Source organism: Camellia sinensis, chromosome 3 (assembly GCF_055761805.1).
Source record: "Camellia sinensis isolate YWXY chromosome 3, ASM5576180v1, whole genome shotgun sequence".
NCBI classification, from domain to species: domain Eukaryota; kingdom Viridiplantae; phylum Streptophyta; class Magnoliopsida; order Ericales; family Theaceae; genus Camellia; species Camellia sinensis.
In genome coordinates this window covers 8,377,093-8,401,518 of record NC_138963.1, presented here as the reverse complement: position 1 = coordinate 8,401,518, position 24,426 = coordinate 8,377,093, and the positions used below count along the sequence as shown (strand labels likewise).

The 24,426-nt window shown below is 33.8% G+C and overlaps 1 protein-coding gene and 1 long non-coding RNA gene across 9 annotated transcripts; both read right to left on the bottom strand.

The window, feature by feature from the left end:
- Nucleotides 1-235: 235 nt before the first annotated feature.
- On the bottom strand, nucleotides 236-23,132 carry LOC114284620 (uncharacterized). 7 transcript variants are annotated; one of them, XM_082919001.1, is made up of 11 exons: nucleotides 22,619-23,130; nucleotides 8,971-9,040; nucleotides 8,761-8,849; nucleotides 5,547-5,626; nucleotides 5,048-5,114; nucleotides 4,892-4,980; nucleotides 4,050-4,194; nucleotides 3,204-3,381; nucleotides 2,538-2,594; nucleotides 2,376-2,446; nucleotides 1,157-2,195 (listed from the first exon to the last, which is right to left on the bottom strand). In XM_082919001.1, the coding sequence occupies exons 7-11, from the start codon at nucleotides 4,052-4,054 to the stop codon at nucleotides 1,988-1,990; spliced, it is 519 nt and encodes a 172-aa protein (XP_082775127.1). In that variant the 5' UTR covers nucleotides 4,055-4,194; nucleotides 4,892-4,980; nucleotides 5,048-5,114; nucleotides 5,547-5,626; nucleotides 8,761-8,849; nucleotides 8,971-9,040; nucleotides 22,619-23,130; the 3' UTR covers nucleotides 1,157-1,987. The 7 variants fall into 7 exon arrangements, with proteins under 7 accessions (XP_082775131.1, XP_082775127.1, XP_082775128.1 ...); XM_082919005.1 differs by adding an exon at nucleotides 236-691 and having other exon boundaries at nucleotides 2,128-2,195; nucleotides 4,892-5,626; nucleotides 22,619-23,132; XM_082919002.1 differs by having other exon boundaries at nucleotides 4,892-5,114; nucleotides 22,619-23,131.
- Nucleotides 14,829-17,755, bottom strand: LOC145822313 (uncharacterized). 2 transcript variants are annotated; one of them, XR_014363418.1, is made up of 3 exons: nucleotides 17,553-17,755; nucleotides 16,822-16,986; nucleotides 14,829-15,232 (listed from the first exon to the last, which is right to left on the bottom strand). It is a non-coding gene; the product is annotated as an uncharacterized LOC145822313 (long non-coding RNA). The 2 variants fall into 2 exon arrangements; XR_014363419.1 differs by lacking the exon at nucleotides 14,829-15,232 and adding an exon at nucleotides 15,599-16,411 and having other exon boundaries at nucleotides 17,553-17,750.
- Nucleotides 23,133-24,426: the final 1,294 nt, after the last annotated feature.

The window sequence follows — 24,426 nt, the reverse complement described above, 5'->3', positions numbered from 1 at the left end:
AGGCTTATCACTTTTTGGCTTGGGCTGTCGTGACTAGGCTTGGGCCTAGGCTCATATTTTTCCCTCCACATAAGGTATTGACATTGTCACCATGTTAACAAAAATTTGGTTTGGATGAAATCAACAGGGTTAATTCGACAGAAAAACTAATTTTCACAAACAATAAATAAATCAAGTAATGTAGTTAGTGTCTTATACCTTGACAGATTTAAAAACTTCTTTGGAAATTATAATATGAAATAACAAAGGATTAAACACACTGAAATTTTGATTAGCAACATTTAAACATATTACTTAATTACCAGAATCAAATTACAAACATTAAACATTACAATCGACAGGTCTAGAACAGGTTACAAGAACTAACACTAATTGCTAAGAACGACTCCTATGTACAAATACTGAACTACTCCTATGATAAGTTCCTGTTACTCTTAGATTTCACAAGTATTGTGAATTGGATTGAAGGTGTCTCCATATTGGTCCTCTTCTGGCCTATTTATAGGCTTAGGCAAACCCAAAGCCACGTTGATGTCAGTTTACTACTTTGTGCCCCACATTTTGCTACTTTTCCTTCATGCACCCATAACTCATCATGCCTTGAATTACTCCATGACACATCTTGTACCTCCATCAAGCCACGTTTTCACCATACTTTGTGCCATGAACAATTACTTGATAACATTTTGCACTACACAAAAATAACAATAATAATAATACTAATAATAAAAATAGATAATGATAAAGATAACAAAACATGACCATAATCACACTGCTGGAAATGAGGGTTTTAGCGGCTATAGGTCCCCAAAACACCATCTAAACCTTTTGTGACGCTTAGCACCAAACGCCGAAGATGTGGCCGTCGGTATAACTTTGTGATGCTTTAGAATCGTCGCTATATTACTATAGGCGGCGTTTTTTAAAAATGCCTCTAAAAGTTCTACTATGACATCACCATACTATTTAGCGACGTTTTTAAAACGCCGTCGTATCTCTTTTTAAAAAATCTAACCGTTGATATGATATTTAGCGACGTTTTTATAAACGCCGTGATAGCCTCTTTTTTTTAAAAAAAAAATTGTGCTAATTTTATGTGATTGAACTAAAAAAACTGAAAAATAACACTAATATGAAATAATAACTCTCATTCAAATATCAAATACAACATTAGTTCACTTTCCCATTCAATTTAATATCCAATCACCATTAACCACAAAATAACATACTCACAAATCATGTTTTAACAAAGATATTAACAGAGAAAGAAGTGTTGAGCTATAATGATTGATCCAACTATACAAGAGATGGCAAATTACTACCAAGAAAATTATCCCCAACTCAAGAAGTAAGAGACTATTGAAGAGAGAGTTCACTGTTAGTCTTCATTGGTCTACATACCCACATCAGAACATAAATTACAATCAGATTCACCAAAATAAACATAAATTGAAGAATTTGTAAACTTAATTTTCTTAATTACTTGATTGCATTTATTTATTTTTAATTGTTTAATTTTTTTGGTAGAGGTGGTTAGAGTTTTGCTCCGGACACAAATCTATGATTTAAGTTACACTTTACTCCTTCAATAATATTTAAACAAAAACTAAGGCTAAAATTTTTGTTTTCGTCCAGAATTGAAAAGAAGCTTTAAAAACAATTTAGGTTTTAACAGAAGGCTCTGTTTAAGGGATTTATTACATTTCTTTATTTATTATTTTTCCAAAAAAGACTAAAGCCCATCAATATAAACTTTAAGCCAATTGTTGGCGAATGTAATTGAGCTCTATATTCCCTTTCTTAATTGGAATCCCAATTTTGTGCATTAACAAACAAAAGTTCATATGCCAGAATCCTCTCCTTAAAGAGGACCTACAAAAATTTTGTTGTGTTATAGAAATTAGGCTATCAAATCCCAAGGATTTTAACAACAGCAAATTATTTTCACAAGCCCATCAACATAAACTATAAGCCTACTGTTGGCAAGTCACCAACCAAAAAATGAAGGGGAAAACACTGACCAGCCTACATACCCTTCTCTCAAAATGCAATATTTATCACAATATCCAGTAACACAACTAAAATGGCGATGACTCAAAGGAGAAGAAAAGGCAAAAGTGAACCTACAAGAGAGTCCAAGCATGCTGCAGTAACAGGGCAACCTTCCATGTTCAATAGAGAGAGCTTGTGCAAACCTGCAATGCACACAGAATAAGAGAGACTATTATTACAAAGAATTGCAACACTTGTTTGCTTTTCTTGTTGATAAATGAAAAGTGCTTTAATACACTATTGCAGAGAAAAACTATTCAGAAAGTCCAAAATGGAAATCACATCTGCTCTGCAACATATTCGAACATAAAAAACTCATTCACTCAGATTGACCAAGGCAAAAGCTCTGTATCTCATGAGCCCCATCTAAAGGCTTCTTTGGAAACAGGGTAACCTATCACAAAATAACATTGTTGAAAACAAATTGAAATGGAATTTAATATTTAATAATTTATTTGTTTCAATGGGTAAGAATCGTCAATTACACGAATTTTAAAATCCCGATCAGCACTAATAATGAATCGTCCATCTGGCGAGAATTCCTGCAAGAACATAAAATTGTTTAGAAAAAGCCCAGCTTACAAGTAAAGGTCATTCATGCATCCACACAAATGTAGCCCTAATTTCAAAGACATTTATGTATAACTCATAAGAATTTAACAATGTGTACAGGAGTAGAGAAAGAATACACACATACACACATATATATATATATATATATAAACCTCAAAAACATTGGCAGGAAAAATTGTAGAAAAAAGATAATGATAAAATCTATTATGTCCAATTTATTCCTGTTATTCATGGGAAAATGGAGGGAATAACCAATGATTCACCAAAAATAAAAACTAAAAAATAAAACTTAGCAAAAATGTGTAGGACAATAAACTGAAACATCTGATCCACAACTCTTGAGGACAAATCTACATAACCAAGTCTTGCACGTATAATGAGAAACTAATTAAGTTTTGTTTTTGCCAATAAAAAAAAAAAGAGTTTTGTTTTTTAAGCATTATAATTATGATATGGTTTTAGCATTATAACTGACATGGAAAAAGATGAGTCGTTATACTAGAGGTCATCACAAAAGGCCATAAATACAATAGAGCAAGGACAAAGAGAAAAGATATCAAAGATAACAAATGACATACCAGGCTAGTAATGACGCTACAGTAGTGAGCAAGAATTGGCACTGCCTTGTTACCGGCTAAAGCTTGATTTTCATGAAATCCATCCAAATCCACAAACCAAACAACCTCAAATTTGTCAGCAAAACAAACAAATAGACCATTGCTTATGGAAACTGCACTCACTCTCTTCTCTGATGACCTGTTACACTCGATTTGAAAAGGAAGAATATTAAGAAATGTCCGGCACAAATGAGGGCACTTAATTCTGAAACTTATACAATGCAGCAGGTAGGTAACAAATGCAGGCAGGTGGGTTTTAGCATGTAACAATATCACTTAGATACATTCAATCCCACCGGTAAAGATAGTTTTTGCCAAACATTCATATATGTGCAAAAACTCTTAGGAAGCTGTACCCTCCTCAGTAATGTTCTCATGAGAGAGAGGGAATGCCAAACATTATTGTTAGAAAGTGCATCATTACATTTATGTGCATTTGATAATATTCTGAAATAATAAATGTGGACTATGATATATAAAACAATGACTACTGGATGACACTGTTATGTACAGCTTTCAATTACTGGCTTTGAGTTTCATTCAGAAAGTAGTATTCAGCATTTTACTGGTTGTTGAAGTTAAGCAAAACAAAGGGGTCATTATTCTGTTCATTGATGAGTTGCACAGTCTAATTCATGAGTTGCAAACTCTGGGATCAGAATATAATAGGGAATTTCTGCTTAATCTCCCATTTATCAATCAAAGTTCTTACCAAAAAAAAAAAAAAAATCAAAAGCAACAAAATACAGAAATGAAAATTAAATTCACATAAAAGAGAGAGATTTAGTAGAAGTTATGAAGATAAACCTCATCTTGACAATTATCAATAATCTTTTGGATCCTCAAGACCTCCCCAAAAATCTGACTCTCTTCTTCAATATCATCAGTCAATGCCTCAACTTCTCCATAGATGTAATTGCTCACTTGGTTGATATTACATAATAATACTGAACTGGAAAGCAACAAAAATGCATAGAAAGGCCTTCAATGGCTACTCTACAAAACACATTTCTGGTTCAACAGAGATGGATACTTGAATGTAAGCAAATGGTTGTTCTTAATATCTGAATTCTTATAGAAATTCAACAGACAGAATTGATCTTTCATCATTCAACTCTACCCTACCAATTCAGTTTGAAAGTTTATTGCATTTAACCTAAAAGGAGAATTTCTCAATACGAATGAAAACATTACAACACTACTATTATTACTATCCCTATTGGTCCAATCAGATACCAAAGAGAAACACAATATACTATCAACTAGATCATCTATTATGAATGAATAGAATAAAAAAATCACCAAAGAGATAGAGGCATTACTTAGCATTTAGCAACCAATATGAAAAATATATCTGAGTCAGAGGTTAGTAGTATTAACCAAATTGCTGAATTATGTGAAAGTTAATAAGCAAGCAACAGGATTGACCTCTCGTTCTAATAGTTGCAACCTCTGAAATCATTGTACTTTTAATTGTGATTTTGGAGTGATATTGTCTATCAAGTTAACACAATAATTTGCATTGCCAAAACCATGAAATCATTAAGGTATTAATGATGAAAGGAAAGTAAATGCAGGCCAAATTAGCCCAAAAACATGCTTCACAAGATGAATACAAGGTTTAGGAGAGCAGCCACCATCATACCTACCTTCATTGTGGAAACATCATCTTTGATATACTTTTGAAGCTCCAAGCACTACTCATTAATCCGAGTGGCGTTTCCAAGCTTCAAAACCTCTAGAACAAAATTTCAATATCAGAACTCCTGAAACAAAATTTCAATATCAGAACCTCTGGAATTTACCTCATCTCCCATTTCCCGTAGATATCTGATAAAATTCTAGAATCGATTTTTATACCCAGACACATAACTGCAAATTCAACAGAAAGCAGAAGAGAGGTTAATGAAACCAAGTCAGGCTACAAAAGACCTATCAGAGTTATAGTTGATGTTAGAACCCCACACATCAAACAACAACTAAGTTAGAAGGCTGACCAAGTCACGTACATGACTACAATTTACTGTTAAATGACCTTAAGCTACAAATGTAATTGAAGAAACAAACAAATTATAACTAAACCCCATACTAGAGCACATTGCCAGACTTTCATTATAAGAAACAAATCCAATTTAAGCAATCCTAATCTATAGAACCCACAAATATTTTTGCACAAAATGTTACAAACTTTACAGCTTTATTCCAAATCTAATCCACACCATAGATTCAACTTTGGATTAACAAAATAGTATATACACAAAGATGCTTGTATAAACTAATCCAGAAGTAGAATTAGATACTCACGCAAAGGGAGAGGGCTCAACAAAGAGAGCAATTCAGCGAGGAATAGAAATAACTTCTAAGCAAATATTATCAACTTCTTCCTGGAAAATGTTTTTAAAAGCCCAATCACTTCAATATCAGAATCTCCTTGTTAAGAATAATATTGTAATATTGAACATCTATACTGTTAGATTTCCAATCAATCATATCTTCATAGAAAAAAAAAATGCTAAGCACGTAGAGGTGATAAACAAGGAGTTTGAGTAAATAAAAACTTTACATATCAGACGGTTAGAAAAAATGTAACTCAGGTTTCAGGTAAGCTAAACATTTATATATATATATATACACACACACACACACACACACACAACACAAATAAGCAATAGATCTCAATAACCAAATCGGGAGAGACGGGAAGGAAGAGCTTGAGAGAGAGAGAGAAATCAATACCTCGCGGTGAAGCTTTGAAATCGAGAGAGAGTACTTCAAAATCGAAATCGCTCTAAGACCGATCTGAGAAATCAAGCACAGCCTCTCCTGAGATCACTTCCTCTGCGATTGAAACCAACCTCTCTTCTCTCTTCGCAATCTCCCAGAGCTTCAGATCGATATAGCAGAGAACAGAAGATGAATCGAGAGAGAGAGAGAGAAACAGTGGAGCTTCAAAGCTTCAAATCGAAATCGCTCTGACGAAATCTCTCTGAATCGAAATCGCTCTCAAGGGTTTAGAAGCAATTGAGGATGAGCAAGAGAGAGGCGTGAGGATTGTGACGGCGTGAGGATTCAGAACAGGGGTTTACAAAGCTTTAACAAGTATCCTCAGATTTATAATAGGCGCATGAGGCACAACGTATTTGGAGGCGTTTAAAACGCCTCCTATTTCAAAATGGTACCACTTTATTAAAGGACTATGCGACGTTTTATAAAACGTCGTTAAATATTAATAAACATGGCATTTAAAAAAGCGTCGTTAAAAAAAAGCCGCTTAAACCCATTTTTCTTGTAGTGTCACTTAAAAAATATAATTTATGGTCTGAATCTACAGACCAAAATCAATTGGCCACAATTAAAGATTTGACAACAATTGATAGGCCACAAACAACTAAAAATAAACTTGGCCATAATCAACAGGCCATAATCGATAGAAAATTAATTTTTGGTGCCAACACACTAGAACATTCATGGCAACGAATAGGTACAAAGCCGAGGACCTTGCAAAAAGATAAAATGGCAATGCAAGATTAAATATATGAAACGTAAATTCTATGCTTCCATTCGACTATACGTGTGAATAAGAAATTGGTAATTTGAATATCAAGTATTATGTGAGTGTTTAGGAAGTTGCTATTTTAGTAGGCTATTTTAGTTTTTCGCTATTTTAGAAGACTAAATTTTTTATCTTTGGGAAGATAAATGGATTTTTTGTAATTAGATGTGATGTTTGTGAGAGAATAAGTGAAATGATTATGGGTTTGATGTGACATTTTGTCTTATTGGCTATTTTAGGCTATTTGTCTTTTAATGCTATTTTAGCTACAAAAAAAACTAAAAAGCCTTCTTCCCAAACAACTGGCACTAACTGAATCATGGTTTGAAATCTATAATGTTACAAGTAATCTCAACTCAAAAACATCTCATTCCAATTATTTGTTATCATGTACTCAATAGTCCTTTCTTGCTAATTTACTATCTAGGGCAATTTTTCTATTTAACCAGATTTTATCTTTTAATTTCCCTCAAAGGATTTTATCCACCCATAAAAGGAGGACATTTGTCCCAATTTCTAACCACAAGTAACTCAAAATCAGTGAAGACAACAAAACAATTAAGTACATAAATCAACTCATTGATTGGTATTGAAGTTTCATTAGGATTTGGTCATTTGAGTTAGGTTTCCTAGAGAGAGCTGCAAGTAAAAAATGCAAAGATATCAAGCTTTAAGCATGGAAATAATGCTTATTAGTTAAAAGTAGAAACATGGTTGATTTTATGGTGGACTTCATATAGGCTCTCAAGGCCAAAAATTGATACGCAGAGGATAAAAAAAATAATATGACACAACGGAAACTGTTAATCAACTTCATCCCAATGCCATCTTCAGTCTAAATACAATAAAAAGTTTGAGTCCATGAAAAGGCCAACCTCATTGAAGCAACTTAATTTAAAATGAAAAAATAAAAATCAACTTCCTTTCACACTAACAATTTTTACTGCTAATCACTCTTTGTGACCTAGAAGAGTTCACGTAACACTGATCTTCAATGGAATGATGGATAAGTATCACTACGAATAATCACCTAGATCTATAGTGCTGAGGTCTGTGGACCTGTTAATTGCTCACAAGATTTCTTTTGCATGTGTGCATGTGTCTGTGTGTGTATGTATAATTACCCACATTACCGGGTTCCCTGCCTACTGGATCGGTTTACGCAATCCCTGGTCCAGTCTTAAACCCATAGTCCTCAATGGAGTAAAGCAATACATAAAAAATGCAAAATCTGGCCGAGTTTATTGGTTGAACATGTTGGATTAACATAAACTGGTAGGAATCTTCATTGGTTATTGCACCGTAAAAATATTTAATTTGAATGGTTGCTGAGTTTGAAGACCAAAAATCTTAATCTAAAGCTCCAAGTCGACTCTTGATTCATTTCTACTGACACACAAAAAGCTCTAAGACAAATGCGAGTTTTTAAGAAAGAGATAGAATTAATAATTACTTGGATGGTTAGAGAGGATGCTCTGATTTAATGATTAGTACACCATATGGTAATCTATTCATTCTCAAGACCCAATAGTATAAATACCTAAGTCCCTTCAATCAAACAAGGAAAGGATTACCACATCCGGGGTAAAAGTTTAAGGATATCAAAAAAAAGTAAAGACCTTGCTAGTATCATTCTTCAAATCTAAATATAGAAATAACTTCAGCAACCAAAGTCCAGTAATCCAATGGAATGAACAACTCCATAAGTTCTATTTCTTTTAATTCCTAAACAAGAACTTTCTCACAAATATGATATGCTAAACATAATTCTATTAGCATACCCCTGCAATGATGTTTTATCATTCCATGTGTAGATAGGAATCAAGAACAACGATGATATTGAAAGGTGAGAGGGGCGCATAAAGATTTCATGTACCAAATTTAAGGGATTTCTAGAATGCAGTGCAATGAGAAGAAATCGGCAAAAGTATGCTAAGAGCAAAAGAATACCAAACTCAAACTCACTTTCAAATTGTATCACACAGAAATACCAAGTTGGTCTAATCAGGAGTCATCTTTTGACTCATCTGAGTGAGAATCACTAGCATTGTAACCTACAAAGGACAAACAATCAACAAATGAATCACAATTAATAACAACATTATAAGTTATAACCATGCAAGCAGTTGTAGGCAGAACGCGCGCGCGCGAGAGAGAGAGAGAGAGAGAGAGCACCTGGGAGTTTATTGCTAACTTTCCAAACTGAAGATCTTACTTTTGAAGCAATTGTCATCCAAATTCTTCCCTAAAAACCCAACATATGAAATCAGTATATCTCCAGGTAATCCAGTAACAATACCCAACATTGATAGTAACAATAACTTAATCAATCGACTAGAGCATGAGTAACCAAAGGGATTCTAACTTCTATGGCTAGCTCTTTGGCCACCAAATCTCTCCTAAGGGGAGGTTTTGGTTTCGATTGGAATTGGGAGGCAAGTTAAGTGCGCCAAAGTACTTGTCTAATAACCAACTTTCGCCAATGAAAAAAAAAAAAAAAAAGTTTATCCAATGACTTGGCTATATGTATTATCTTCAAGTAATAAGAAGACCCAACATTGAGAAAACATAACCAAAACAAAAGAAAGAAAATGACAGAGAAATTAAAAACACACACACACAAACAAACAAACAAACAAAAGATTAAAAAATTAGAAGGTTTCTTGACCATGTTTGATTCTACAACGAAGAAACTTAGGCTATGTTTGGATTAAGTGATTTGGAGGAAAAAGAAAAGAAATAGAGAGATATGTATTTCTCTTATTTGTTTGGATAACCTAAATGGAGAAAAATTGAGAGAAATTGAGAGAAACTTATTTATCTAAGTCTCATTTTCAATCTTTCAAAAGTGGAGAGATTGGGAGAGAAAATAAATCATTATTTTTATAATATCAATTTTGTCCCTATAAAAATAAAAAAAATAAAATAATTAAAAATATAAAAAAATTATTTTAGTAATATAACATAAAATAATTTCTTTTCTTTTCTCTTGATGAAATCTAACTAAACAAAAATAAGACAAATCACAATCATTTCATTTCATTTCTTTTCTCTCCTAGGTCCCAAACAAAGTGTTAAATAAGGAAAAGTCTACAATGTGCACCTTATAAAAAGGCATATGATATGCACTTATTGTATGGCCCATATCGTGCCACATCATAAACAATGACCTGCTAAACCGGTCATGTAACAGGTTACAGAAAGAATCATAACATTCATTGTAATATCATAACAATATTATAATGAATCATAACAATGTCATAATATTCACCAAAGTGTCATAACAAAGACACTATAAATCATAACAATATGATAACAACTCATAACAAATATAGTTATTTGTAATTAATTATCATAACATTTGAATCGTAACATTTTTTGTTATGATTCACCATGGCAAATCATAACTTTTGGTGGTACAAATCATAACTTTTAGTGACGATTCATAACATAACACATTGAGTATAACTTTTTTTTCCACAATCATAACGACATTAACAAACTATCATAACTTTTATCAATGAATCATAACATGGCATGTTGATTATAATTTTGTCCCAAAAATCGTAACAACATCAACAAAACATCATAACTTTTAAATTTTCAAACACAATTGATTGTGTAATCAATTGGTATAGCATATTGGAGTGAATGGAAAATCATAATTGATTGCAAAATCGATTGGATTGAAAGACCACAATTGATTATACAATCGATTAGTGGCTAGAGTTTTGAACTTTCACAATTGATTGTACAATCCATTAGAATATAAGGGAGATTGAAATATGACAATTGATTGGACAATTGATTGGACAATTGATTGTACAATTGATTGTAGGCATCCTTGATATAATAAACCTAATTGATTCAATAATCAATTAGTTTTCATAAACCACACTAAACCAATTAATTCCCAACTTATTCATAGTTCCCAATGAATTAGTAAAAGCCTAATCATTAATATCAATTTAGTCAATATTCGAATAGTAATTGATCGGTTTATCGGTTGCTATTTATATGTAATTTTGTTGTTGTGTTTTCATTACCTCAAACATTATCAGTAACAAAAACGCATGACACTCCAACTACGTTTCTCGTTTTTAATTCTCTCTCTCTCACTCTCACTCTTTCTTTCGTTGTCATTATTAGTGAATTAAACAGCAATGTTATTGTTACCAACTTCAATTAATCATGCCCTTTGATCCACTGAAACACAACCATCATCATCGACTTAGCCCATTATAATAGCATTGTTGCCAGTACTAGTGTCATGTTGTCATTATGTCCAAATGATGACGTCAGGTATAAATGACTTTGACACACACTACAAGAATTTTCACTTTTGGCGACTAAATTTTTAGTCGCCAAAAGTCAATTTTTGTATACAAAAAATAAATAACTTTAACTGTCAAAGTACACACAAACCAACTATTGTCCAAATTAAAATAATAATTTCATACAAAATATAGAATCATACAAAAAGTAAAGCCTTCCATATACAAAAAATATATTTAGTACCATGCGAAATGACTATTTGGCATGGTACAAATTACAACGTAATCTGTACCACGACAAAAGGTGATGTATGTACCAAGACAAAAGTACATCTATGTACCACGACAAAAAATCATATATATGTACGATGACAAAAGATGATCCATGTACCATGCCTGTAATTATCTGTTGGCTGCCAAAAGTTTTTTGTATCAGTAATAGTGAACTGCACAAACGCCGGGGATAACAAAGTATTACATTAGTTCTATACAAAAGTGAAATTTCTTCTCCATACACCAAAATATTACTCTGAAAGTCCACGCAACAAAGTCATCTACAAAAAACAAAAAAAACAAAAAAATGTTAGAATTGGACCCAAAAATGCTCAACTTCATGAATGAATTTGGGAACAAGTTACAAATAACATATCAAAGAAGCAACCTTCCATGATGAATCAATTATCAGTCTTTCTAAAGTCTTTTGTTATAAGGAACATTGTTAAATGCAGAACAATCATTACTAAATCTGTCATTACTAACATAAAGCTAATGTAACAATCTTTTATTTGTATGCAACATGTATCCAAATTCTATGGCTAAACCAACATCAAAGCCTGATGTGAATAGAAACTATTCTTTTTACCAACTTCCTCATTAATTGTTTGCAAAAAACACTTGAATCATTAGATTGGATATAAAACTATCCCTACTTATGAATGTCTGTCAGTGCCATTTCATTGAAGATATTAGAACATGTGAGAAAAATAATAACCAAAATAAAGTTCAATCACAAAAGGAAATATGTAGAAATGTATGTTCAATCACAAAAGCAACCTTCCATGATGAATCAATTATCAATTTTGGGCATATTCGGCTCTAACTCCCAACCAACGGATCCGAATTACATTCCGTTAGTTGTCACAAGTCCTATTTGTCATGGGGAAGCTGCCCATGAGAGTCACACGGTGGTTCGGGGGCTGTTTTGAATTTTTGCCCCCAAAATGCCATTTTTCGAGTAAGTTTTGGGCGTATTCGGCTCTAACTCCCAACCTACGGGTCCGGATTATATTCTGTCAGTTGTCACAAGTCCTATTTGTCATGGGAAAGCTGCCCGTGAGAGTCACATGGTAGTTCGGGGGCTGTTTTGATTTTTCGCCTCCGAAACGCCCTTTTTCGAGTAAGTTTTGGTCGTATTCGGCTCTAACTCCCAACCTACGGATCCAAATTACATTCCGTCAATTATCACAAGTCCTATTTATCATGGGAAAGCTGCCCGTGAGAGCCACATGGCGGTTCGGGGGCTATTTTCAATTTTCGGCCCTGAAACGCCCTTTTTAGACTAAGTTTTGGGCGTATTCGGCTGTAAATCCCTTTTTAGACTAAGTTTTGGGCGTGTTCGAGATTAAACAGAAGTTTTGCTACAAAAATGACTTTTGATAGAAACAGTCGGTCATTATAATTTCTCTTCTTTTGATAGTTAAACCCTTTGTCGTTTTTTGCTCGTGGATGTAGGCTTTTAGCCAAGCCACTCGTATGTTTGTATTCTTGTGTGATTCCTCTGTTTTACTTTGTTTTCGTTTGTTCGGTCATAACAAAGTTCAAAAACTTGTGATAGCGGTTTTGAAAAAACACTGTTGGAAATGGAGGATTCAGAGGCGTTTAAAAAACGCCGCGATAGGTCCTAAAAACGCCGCCAAATCTTTTCGTGACGTTTTTCACCAAACGCCGAAGATGCGGCCGTCGCTATAACTCTATGGCGCTTTAGAAACGTCGCTATAACTCTATGGCGCTTTAGAAACGTCGGTTATATGACTATAGGCGGCGTTCGCTAAAAGTTCTATTAACGATAGCATGACATCACCATGTTATTTAGTGACGTTTTTAAAACGCCGTCGTATCTCTTTTTCCAAAAAATCCAACCGTTGGGATACTATTTAGCGACGTTTTTAGAAACGCCATGATAGCCCTCTTTTTCTTTTTCTTTTTTTAATTGTGCTAATTTTATGTTATTAAACTAAAAAAATACCTGTAATAAAACTAAAAAATAACACTAATATGAAATAATAACTCTCATTCAAGCTGAATAGCGGCGAGCAGGTAGCTGGGCTTGTTGCCGGGGCTGCTACCGCAGAAAACACATACTCTCTTGAATCTTGATTTAGATAAATTAAAAATTATGGCCTTATAAATTGTTGTTAAAAAATTAAATTATATATTAAATAAAATTATAAAATTATAAAATTGAGAAAATATAAAATATAAAATATAAAATTAAAAAAAATTGAGTCACAACCTTTGTTGAACCATTCATGTGCAATGGAGGTTGAATATACTGAGCAACAATTCAAAGTAATGAATAACAGATCAGTTTATACTAAAAAGAGACCTTTAACATTTTCGGCAACCTGCAATTTTTGCAAAACGTCACCTGCTTACATGTAGAGTGAATACTTCAAAGCACATCATCGCCATTTACTTTCAGAAGTGAGGGTCTTTACACTGCAATATAGCATTCAAGTTATGCATGTCAGAAATTAAAAAAAAAAGAAAAAATATAATAATAAAAACACCTCTACCATAGGGCATATAATATAAGGATAATGAGAAGCTATATGTGTACATTCGTCACATGTGCCTCCAATTGGCATTATGCAGCATGTCTGCAGCATGTCTGTGAGATTTGAATCGGTGAATCTGTGAAATCGGTGAATCGGTGAATCTCGCTACCTCGCCGGTGCAGATGGTGGTGGTGGTGGAGCTTTGAACTCGGTGAATCTGTGAGATTTGAAGGTGAGATTCAAAATAAGGGTTTTTAGAGAGGGTTGAGAGAGGCGATGTGAGGATTCAATGTTGGTTTATGTCTGAAGGCCTAAGGGCTTACAAAAGCTTTATTCTGAAATTTAAAATAGGCGCATGTGGCCTAGCGCATTTGGGGGCGTTTTTAAACGCCTTTAATTACAAAACTGTGTCGTTTTAATAAAAACAATATGCGACGTTTTTAAAACGTTGTTAAATATTAACAAAAATGACGATTTAAAAAACGTCGCTAAAAAAACGCCGCAAAAACCCTTATTTCTTGTAGTGAAACACTATAGGAAATTCGAGTTTTAGCGACGTTTTTAAAACGCCGCTAAAAGCTTGAAAACCGCCGTAAAAAGTTATAGCGACGTTTAAAATTTTCGTCGTTGATACAGCCGCCGCAATAGGTTTGCAGCGTTTAATAAATGTCGCTAAAACTATTAGACGACATTTTTTAAAACGCCACAAAATGTTGACGTCCGCTTCTATTATCGTCACAAACTAACGTGTGACGTGAGCATGACGTCATTTAGTGGCGTTTTTCAAAAACGCCACTTTTTTTCTTTTTTTTTTGTTTAAATTATTTATTTATTTATTTATTATTATTATGTCCAAAGCATACCATTTTAGAAAATATGCATTATAATGAATCTGAAAAAACAAATCTTCCACTAGACTAAGCCAAATACATTATAATGAAATCCAAAAAAACAAAATTCAAATTCACACTCCAGATACTTCAAATACCACATGAAATTAGACAACAATCTACACAAATCATCCAATTTCAAAGCCATATTACTCATCTATGATATGTACACACTTATAACTTGGTAATTATATATGCATACCAATAGTTAATAGAACTGTATCTTAACAACCAATACATCAAACAGTACATAGAGAAGCAGAAGACAGATCATTAAATGTCAGAAAGTCTTGGTAATTGTATTGAAATATCAACTCTAAAATCACAAGTTTTCATTTCAATTTTGACTAAATCTGATCACGTCTTCTTGGGTCAGTAGAATTCACAGCCGTTGTGAGCTGTGGGAGATTCTTGCAATTTTCTTCTTGAATTGGACTTTATTGGTTCCACAAGATTCTGAGCACCTTGGAGGATGAGATCAATGGCTTCCAACAAGCTGCAAAACAACAATGAAACATAGATAATGCTTAATTTTGATTTGTATAATATATACATTCAAATGCTTATTTCTTGTACCATTTCTTTAATTAGAGATTTTATTGAAAGTATAAATAACAAAATCAATATTTCCATCACATGTGTAGCAAAATCAAAACAGAGAAGAGCTCAAAATGCAAAAAGAATTGAAAACAAGCTAGCTTACTCCTAACAGTCAACAAGGCAATACATACCTACCTCATCTATGAGAATATGGGATGTCAGATCATTGCTGTCCCACATATTACACCAAAGTAATAGACACAATGAAAAGAAGAAAAAGAGGAAATGTTTCTTCTATCTAGATGGGTAGGGGTGGGGGTGGGGGTGGGGGTGGTGTTGTGTGTGTCCACTGTATAATTTAGTCTAGAATAATGTAAAATTGTATCATTTTTTTTTATTTGAAATAATTTAATTTTCTTATGTTATTAGTTTTGATTTAATATCTTATTTCATCAATTTTTTGATTCTCCCATATGATGCCAGAACAAGCCTCGTAATCTTTTACGACCTATATAGAACCTTTTAAACTCTTTTCTCTCCGTAATATGGATCCTTAGTTAATACCATCTTTCCTTGGTCACTAACTACTATTCTGGCAAGTTCTTAGTTCATTTCTTTCTCTAATAATAATCATCATAAGTAAACCAAAAGACCAAAGCACACACAAATGAGTTTTTAGACATGCTTTGGACCAAAAGACCAAAGCAGACAAACAGATCCATATATAGATTAACAATCCCTGAAAACAAACTATCCCCGAAACCAACTCATTCTCTTTATGTGATATTGTTTTGTGATATTGTTTTTTTTTGTTTGTTTTCGGGAAGGCAAGTGGCTACTGGTTCAAAGGTTAAAACTCAGCTTATTAACCTGATAGATTGTGGGTTCAAACCCGAGGACACCCACTTCGTGCAAAGAGTGCAAAAGGTCAAGTCTATGCCCAATCTACTTCCTCACAGACCCCAATCCAATGGAGACTAAAGTACTATTTTTTACCACCACCACAACTAGTCCTAACACTATTATTTGAATGGTATTTGTTCTAAAACTAAAAAGCATAAATTTTTTGTTTGTTTTCGGGAAGGCAAGTTGCTTTCTTCAATTGGTATGGTTGAATGTTGTGTTTGCATAAATCCTATATATTATAGATCTAGACAAGTATCATAAATATCTGTATGGGTGCATTTATATTTGGAGAGAGAGAGAGAGAGAGAGAGAGAGAGAGAATTCCAGAAGTACTTAATCTATGCAAATCAAATTCCTCACCAATCACCAAGATTTAATACTTTTGAGTCGAATGAAAAGCACAAAATAGCCTTTTTCCTCCACGAAAACTTCACAACTACTTAATTCCATGCAGACATTTCAGTATATTCATATACAAGTGTTTAATGTTGATAAAAGAAACCAAAATCCAATGTAAGAAACAATAGCACAAGTACAAGAAATGACTCAAATATGTCCCCATAAACAAGGTGATTGGAAAAACAAAATAAGTCATAATTCAAGTCGACTATGCATGAGATGTTATAGGAATTTCCGCACCTGGTCTTGGAAAACCTGGAGGATACTCATTGATACCCAAGAATCCATCTCCAAATTCATATGCTAGATCACAAGGCTGCTCTGTTGACATCACTTCATTATGTTGTCTCACCGCAAAATACAGTGGATAACGGGAACTTGCAAATTCAGCAATAACTGATCTACCTGACATGTTTCAAGTGTTTGTTACAAAAACCAATGATTACCCATAAATTAAGTCATAAGCAAATAAAGTGTAAAATGCAGAAGAAAAATCATTTAGCATAAGAACAATCAAAAGGAGTAAAAAAAAACATGACAATGAGTACATGCGCACGACAGCATTTTTTTTTTCTCGATTAAAATATGTATGTACTGGGGCAAAAGTTGAAAAATCATAAAACAACAACTTGGAACAAATTGTTTAACCAGTACCATCAGCTAGCATTTATGCTCTACATGATCTATTCAGCTACTACAACATTACAAAAATGGAACTCCACTAAGGGAAAATGAAAGCTAGAAGAAAGTATGCCCATTTTATGTATGAGTAAATGAAAGTCCGATTGAAAGTGCTAGAAGACCTATTTAGCTGCCATGGACATCACTATTTGATCCACATCATGGATCAATCCAATAATATCAACACTAAAAAAGCAGCTAAATTCTAGCAGTTTAGTATAGACTGTTGTAAAGATTTTTTGAGTCTTGGGCAGTAGAGCAAAATATATATTTGAAGTAAAAAAAAATACCAATGAGTCGTCCATATGTCATCCCATCCTTGACATGAAATATAGCTTGACATATACGAGAATAAAAAGAAACAATGACCCTAAGTTCGTTGCTCAATGATTAGAAAGAAGAGAAGAAGAAAAAAAAAGAAAAAGAAAACTCAAATGAATGAAAAGATAGTAACTATGGCTCAAAAAAGGTCCTTATGAGAGAGAGAGAGAGACAGAGAGAGAGAGAGTTCACCTTCTTGAAGAAATTTATCCAAGCAATAGGAATTGGCCCTAGTTTACAAATATTCAAATGTCACAAAATTTCAAGAAGTTCTAAGATGTTAATCATAACAAAGATATTAAAGAAAGAACTACAAAATACTTCTAGTAATCTCAAATTTAAATCAGTCAATCCATCAATCAATGTATAGGTGAATGGGAACTACTAAGATACAGGATATGAATCAGATGATGCATACAACGTGAAGAAAGTGATCAACAACATGAAGCATGCATATCAAACACTAATTTGAGATAAGAATAAGTAATTCTTATTTGAGGGCAATAACATAGTATAGGTCAACCCATGCCTTAATTTTATTCTTTGTTCCATCCACTTATCCATGTCAGTAAAGGTGTTTTGGAGGTCTTAAATTAGAGTTTTTCATCATAATTATTCACAAAGCAGAACTTCATGTTCTTTAGAGAGCCATAATAACCTTCAATAAATTTTTCTAGGAAACTAATACAAGAATAGAGGGATCAAGAGCAAGGCAATAAAATCACAAATGTGTTCTCCAACTATTTCATAACAAAAATTGGGCAGTCAATGAAGGAAACATTTACATACAATGATCATCCATAGCAATATTGATCTCCTAATGTGTTCTATATACTGCTCTGCTCAACATTCACTGCTATATTTAATCACTCTGTTTTTGTTCTGTTTTCCTTTTTTTGTTTTCTGTTTTCACTCTGCTTTGATCAAGTGTCCCAAATCAGTCCCAAATCATTGCAACAGCAATCACCCCAATGCCCAACATGACAGTTTCAAGCATCATAGATTTTGTATCATCTGCTGGCAGTGTAAATGACAGTTTCAAGCATTTGACTGGTTCTGAAGCATCTGACTTAGAATCAACTGCAACTTCTACCATCAAGACGGCCTAGAATTGAGGTATAGTTTCTTGTTTGATATTTTCTTTAGTAACAATTGAGTTCTTTTCCTAGCCAATGACATCCATAGAAAAACTGTGCTGAACCCATCAGCAAATCAGTTTGGCATATTCTTTATATGTTTCACCCTGATAAGTAGCATACTCTTCATCATGACCACATGATTAAGCATACGTAAAACTTTTCACCAGGGGTTACAGTTTTAGGATCAGCAGTCATTTAGAAATTTTACCATCCAGTAATGGTCCTCTTGCTTTAATACACCTATGGGCAAAATTATAGGGCCGAAGGTGAATGCTTAGACTGTAACTTGACTTCACAACACCATAAAAACTAAAAAGCAATGGGATACATAGTCAGGTTAAAGAATAACAATGATCCAAATCTGTATTTCTTGGTGATTTGGGACAGCAACACCAAAAGCTCAAAAATGCAATACCATTAAAACTTGAATAATAAAAGTTTTCACACTACTATAGGATACTCAGAGACAGCTAGCTAGGTTAGATTCTAGTTAAAGAGGAAGAAGAAGAAATAGAAAAAGAGAAGACAGCTTGTAGAGATGCATAAGATATTAACTTAATTATAGTACCTAGAGTTGAACACGATGTAAAAAACAAAGTGGGAAAGACAGCTAGAGAACACAACTTTTTTTTTTTTTTGATAAATTAGAGAACACAACTATTTGCTCATCTATGCCGTCTAGATCTCCATATAATGGCAACAAAATATCTTCTAATGCATAAACAAATTATAAAAGGCTGAATAAATTTAAGTTAAAGGACATTAGCGAGATGCTAGATGAGATTGTTTTAGACATGAGCAAGTTTAAGTTTGTCGTTTGAAGTGAAGATAGGACAGTTGAGATAAAAAGAAGGGAGGAAACCTCCTCCTTTGTGCGTAGTGCGGAGGTTATTGGGAGAGAACGTGAAAAAGAAGTTATAGTACAATTATTAGTGTCCTCTAGTGGTGATGAAAATGTTGATATCATTCCCATAGTGGGAATGGGGGGTCTAGGAAAGACCATCCTTGCACAGTCGATATACAATGATAACAAAATTGAATGCCATTTTAGCAAAAGACTATGGGTGTGTGTTTCAGATGATTTTGACATCAAAAGGATCCTAGTTAAAATACTGAAAGCGTTAGGGGACAACACGTGTGATAATGTGGAAATTGACTAGTTGCAAAGTCAAGTTCGAGGAGTGTTAAGTCATCAAAAAATTTTCCTCGTCCTAGATGATGTATGGAATGAGGACCCTGTAGAATGGGCAAAACTTCGTGATATGTTGATAGTCGGGGCAAGAGGAAGCAGAATTGTTGTAACCACACGAAGTAGAAAAGTTGCTTCAATTGTTCACACCATTGACCCATATGAACTTAAAGGTCTTTCAGACAATGAGTGTTTATCTATATTGGTAAAATGGGCATTTGAAAAAGGAGAAGAGAGCAAGCATCAAAACCTAATCAATATTGGTAGAGATATAGTGAAGAAATGTGGGGGAGTTCCCCTTGCAGCAAGGACCTTAGGAGCAGCATTGCATTCAAAAACTAAAGAGCGTGATTGGTTGTCTGTGAGGGATAGCGAAATTTGGGCTTATGCACAAAATAAGAATGATATCTTACCAGTTCTAAGGTTGAGTTATGATCAAATGCCATCGTATTTAAAACAGTGTTTTGCCTATTGTTCATTATTTGAGAAGGATCAAATAATCAGCAAACAAGAGTTGATATATTATTGGATGGCACAAGGATTTATAGAGTCTTTGGACAATAATGAAGAACTAGAAGATACTGGTCAAAATTACATAGATGAGCTGGTCAGGAGGTCCTTTCTTCAATATGAGGGGGGTGAAGCATATAAAATGCATGATCTTGTTCATGATCTAGCAGAATATGTGGCCGGTAGTGAATGCTTGACTGTGAAAAGGGCAAATAGCAAGGTAAATCCTGACAATGTTCGGCATGTATCATTCGATTCGAGCTCATATGGTGAACTTCCAAGGCCTTTAATTGAAGCAAAGAAGCTGCGAACCATTCTTTTTCCGAGCAAAAGGCAGTCCACCTTTGGATCATCAGTTGAAACAATAATCTCGAGTTTTAGATGCTTACGAGTGGTAAACTTTAACAACCCTGACATTGAAGACAACCATGGCCAACATTTTAATTTCTTATCCAAGAACGTAGTAAATTTGAAGCACTTAAGGTACCTTAACATGAAGTACTGTTATGGTATGCAAACACTCCCTAAAGGCTTTGGCAATAGCTTGTTATACTTGCAATATTTAAATCTTTATGGTTCAGCACTATGTGAATTGCCTGAAGATTTTGGGAAACTAATTAACCTACGTTTTTTGGGTTTATCATCAATGCTGTCATGTTTGCCTGAGAAACAGATTGGTGGGTTGACTTCTCTCCAGGAATTACAGCTATATGATAGTTTTGAACTGACTGGTTTAGGTGAAGGGATAGGAAAACTCACTTGCCTCCGAAAGTTGGAAATTAAACTATGTCCAATGCTAACTTCATTGCCACTTGGCATGAGATACCTCCCTGCCCTTGAGCATCTGAAGATTAGCTATTGTTTTGCTCTCAAATTCTCAGACGATAATGATTTGCAGGGGCTGAGAAGACTTAAATCACTAACATTGGTTGATCTGCCGTGGTTGGTGAGTTTGCCCAAGGGACTTCAAGATGCTGCTGACACGCTCAATCAGCTCAAACTTCGAAGTTGTGAGAACTTGACAACGGTATCAGAGTTCGTCCTCCCATGTCTTACATCACTTCAAGGACTTGAAATTTATAATTGCCCTAATTTGCTATCTCTACCAAAGGAGATGCAACATCTCACTGAACTACACTGTCTGAGCATCAAGGGGTGCAAACAATTGAGTAGAAGATGTGAGAAGGGAATAGGAGAGGATTGGCCCAAGATTGCTCATGTCCCCAAAATTGAAATTGATTACATATGAAGATTCAATCTGTTTAAAAGACTCAATATTCTCAAATCAATTCTATCTCCAGGTATGGCCCTAATTTTCCTCCAACTTTACTTTATATAATTTTTCAGTGCAATCAAAATTTTACACAAGGGTTTTGGAATTTGTCATAACAACATTAAATCAAATATACTCAATGGGATTAGTCGAGACTTAGACTACCCAAGACAAAAAAACCAACATTAGACCAAATATATTTTCCTATTTTTATAAACAAACCCAGTGAGTTCACAAACGTGAACTCACAGTTTCAAAGAAAGGGATTGCGGTCTAGGGTTTCATACAATGGACATGGAGAAAGGGGGAGAGAAAAAAGTTGCAGAGAGAGAGAGAGAGAGACATACCTTCAGGCGAAGTCGAGGGTGGGTCGTCTTCGCAGGGATGGCCTTCGAGGGATGGTCTTCGAGGGCGAAGAGGAGGGTCTGCGTGCTATCTAAAAAACAGAGGGGTTTGGGAAAAAAATTGAAAAAATTTGAAAAAAAAAAAAGTAACCGGTTGAAGGGGTTGCCAATAATCCTAATCAAATTATTCAGTGGCTGAGATTCATTTGTAAAAATCTAATGGCTTAAAATAAATGTGTATATGATGTGCACATCTTATTGAGGTGCACATCTTAACAGCTCCCGTTAAATAATATAAGTTTTGGATCAAAGATGCAATTTTTTTCAACAATGATAGAGGGTCCTAATTTTTGTGGCTCAAATGGCTCGAATTTGCCAAAACGACGTCGTTTTGAGTACAAAACGACGTCAAAATTGCCAAAACGACGTCGTTTTGGCAAATTTGAGCCATTTGACCACGGAAAATAGGGCCCTCAAACATTTTCCAATTTTTTTAGGGGGGAAGTTGAATGTATGTATAAATCTAACTGTTATGTTATATCAGAAGAAGTAAAAGAGAAACAGAGGGGAAAAAAAAGACCTTCTGGGGATCTTTGGGCAGGCCGTAGCCGTTGTAATACATGTGAGAAAGCAAGAGCTGAATGGAGAAGTCGCCGCCTTTGTCCTCCTGGAACCACCGCTTCACGCAGTCCGACACCACCGCTGACAGCGGCGTTGTGCGGTGGTTCTCCCTATCACCGTTGTTGCTGCTGCTGCTATTGCCGCCATTCTTCTTCTTCTCCATCTTCTTCTTCCTCTTGTTGCCAATTCTGTTGAGTTTAGTGCTTTTGGGACCCAACTACGATAGTAGATTTAGCTGTCGGTGCTCTGGTTTGTATATATATATATATATATCTGTTCTTGGTGGGTTTGGAAGATAATTCGATGAATATTTGATTTTATGAACCAAATTTTAAGGATTTTATAGGGTTTTAAATGGAGGGAGATGAGTTTTCCGATTAAGTTCTAGGATTTATGAAGACATTCACAACGTCGTTATCAGGCTGCGTTGACTTTGGACTTTGGTGCGTCTAGTGTGTACGGGGTCGTCCATGATCATTACAGTATATAAAATAAAATAATCCTTACTTAAGTTAGCTTTATTCCAATATGTAGATGGCAAAATAGAAGAAAAATATTAATACGTATAATTTTTTTAAAAAAAATTTGGTGTGGTATAGTATTTAAAATGGACCAATTGAAATTAAATGATACAAATAATTAACTATCATATTAATTTATAAATTATATTTGTTAGAATTTTTTATTTTATTTTATTGTATAACCTTGTTAGTACAAGAAAACCACTATTCGAATCACAATTAAGAGTGCCACGCATAAAAATATAAAGGTAAATTATACGCATACCTCTTGAGATTTATGTTTATTATTATTTTTTCTCTTACATTTTAGAAATTACATTTCCTCATGAAGTTTAAAATTTCATTACAAATTCTCCCTTCAGTAATTTAATTTTTTTAAATATCAATTTTATCCTCATTGGGTAAATTATATTGACACCCCTCACATTTTTTAAATTACAATCCCCTCTCTAAGGTTTAAAGTAGCATTACCAATTGCCTCCTCAGTTAGTATTAATTAGAAAAAAAATTCATTGAAAAAAAAAATTAATTGGAAAAATTTTTTGTTAATAAAATTTTTAAATTTTTGTTTAGAAACAAACGTAAACTCATTTTTTGAATTTACGTTTTCTTAAATTTACAAATTGAGACAACTATTTATAAACCAAAAAAAATATCAAACAAATTTTTATGACAGTTTTTAAAATTTTTGTAAATATAAATTGAAACTGAAAACGAAATGGTTACCAAACAGGTTTCAGATGGTAAAAATATCATAAAATTAACAAATAATTAAGGCCAAGTTTGGCATGTCTTGAAAAAAATAAAAATTCGAAAAGTTACTCTAAAAATTAAAAAATTATCACTATTTACCAAAAAAAAATATTAAAAAAATAAGTTAACACATAATTAATTACATTTCAGCGGTCCAACAGCTGAGGTGACTTTTGGGAAAAATTGCACGGTTTTAGGTGCACAAATAACACGATGATGTTCAGTTTGTAGGGGCCATCACGAGTCCCGTTTTAATAATATGAACGGTTCAATATATAGAACTCATTGAGTAATATATGTCTGTAAAAAATTACATTGATCGGATATCGGTAAATAAATGATCAAATCAGTTAAAATTTATAAAATGGATGGTGTTATAGTTAACGATTAAAACAAAAACTAATTCGATCAGATAGCTATCGATATCCGATCAACGTGATTTTTTACAAGCATATAGTATTCGACAAGTTCTACACATTGATGATTTTGATTA

Bases quoted from the DNA above. Each gene is read 5' to 3' on its own strand.
- LOC114284620 (XM_082919000.1), bottom strand. The intron at 2,595-3,203 runs GTATGTCATTTG...ATGTTCTTGCAG, and splicing joins GTAGCGTCATTACTAGCCTG to GAATTCTCGCCAGATGGACG. The intron at 2,196-2,375 runs GTGAATGAGTTT...TGTGCATTGCAG, and splicing joins TTTTGCCTTGGTCAATCTGA to GTTTGCACAAGCTCTCTCTA.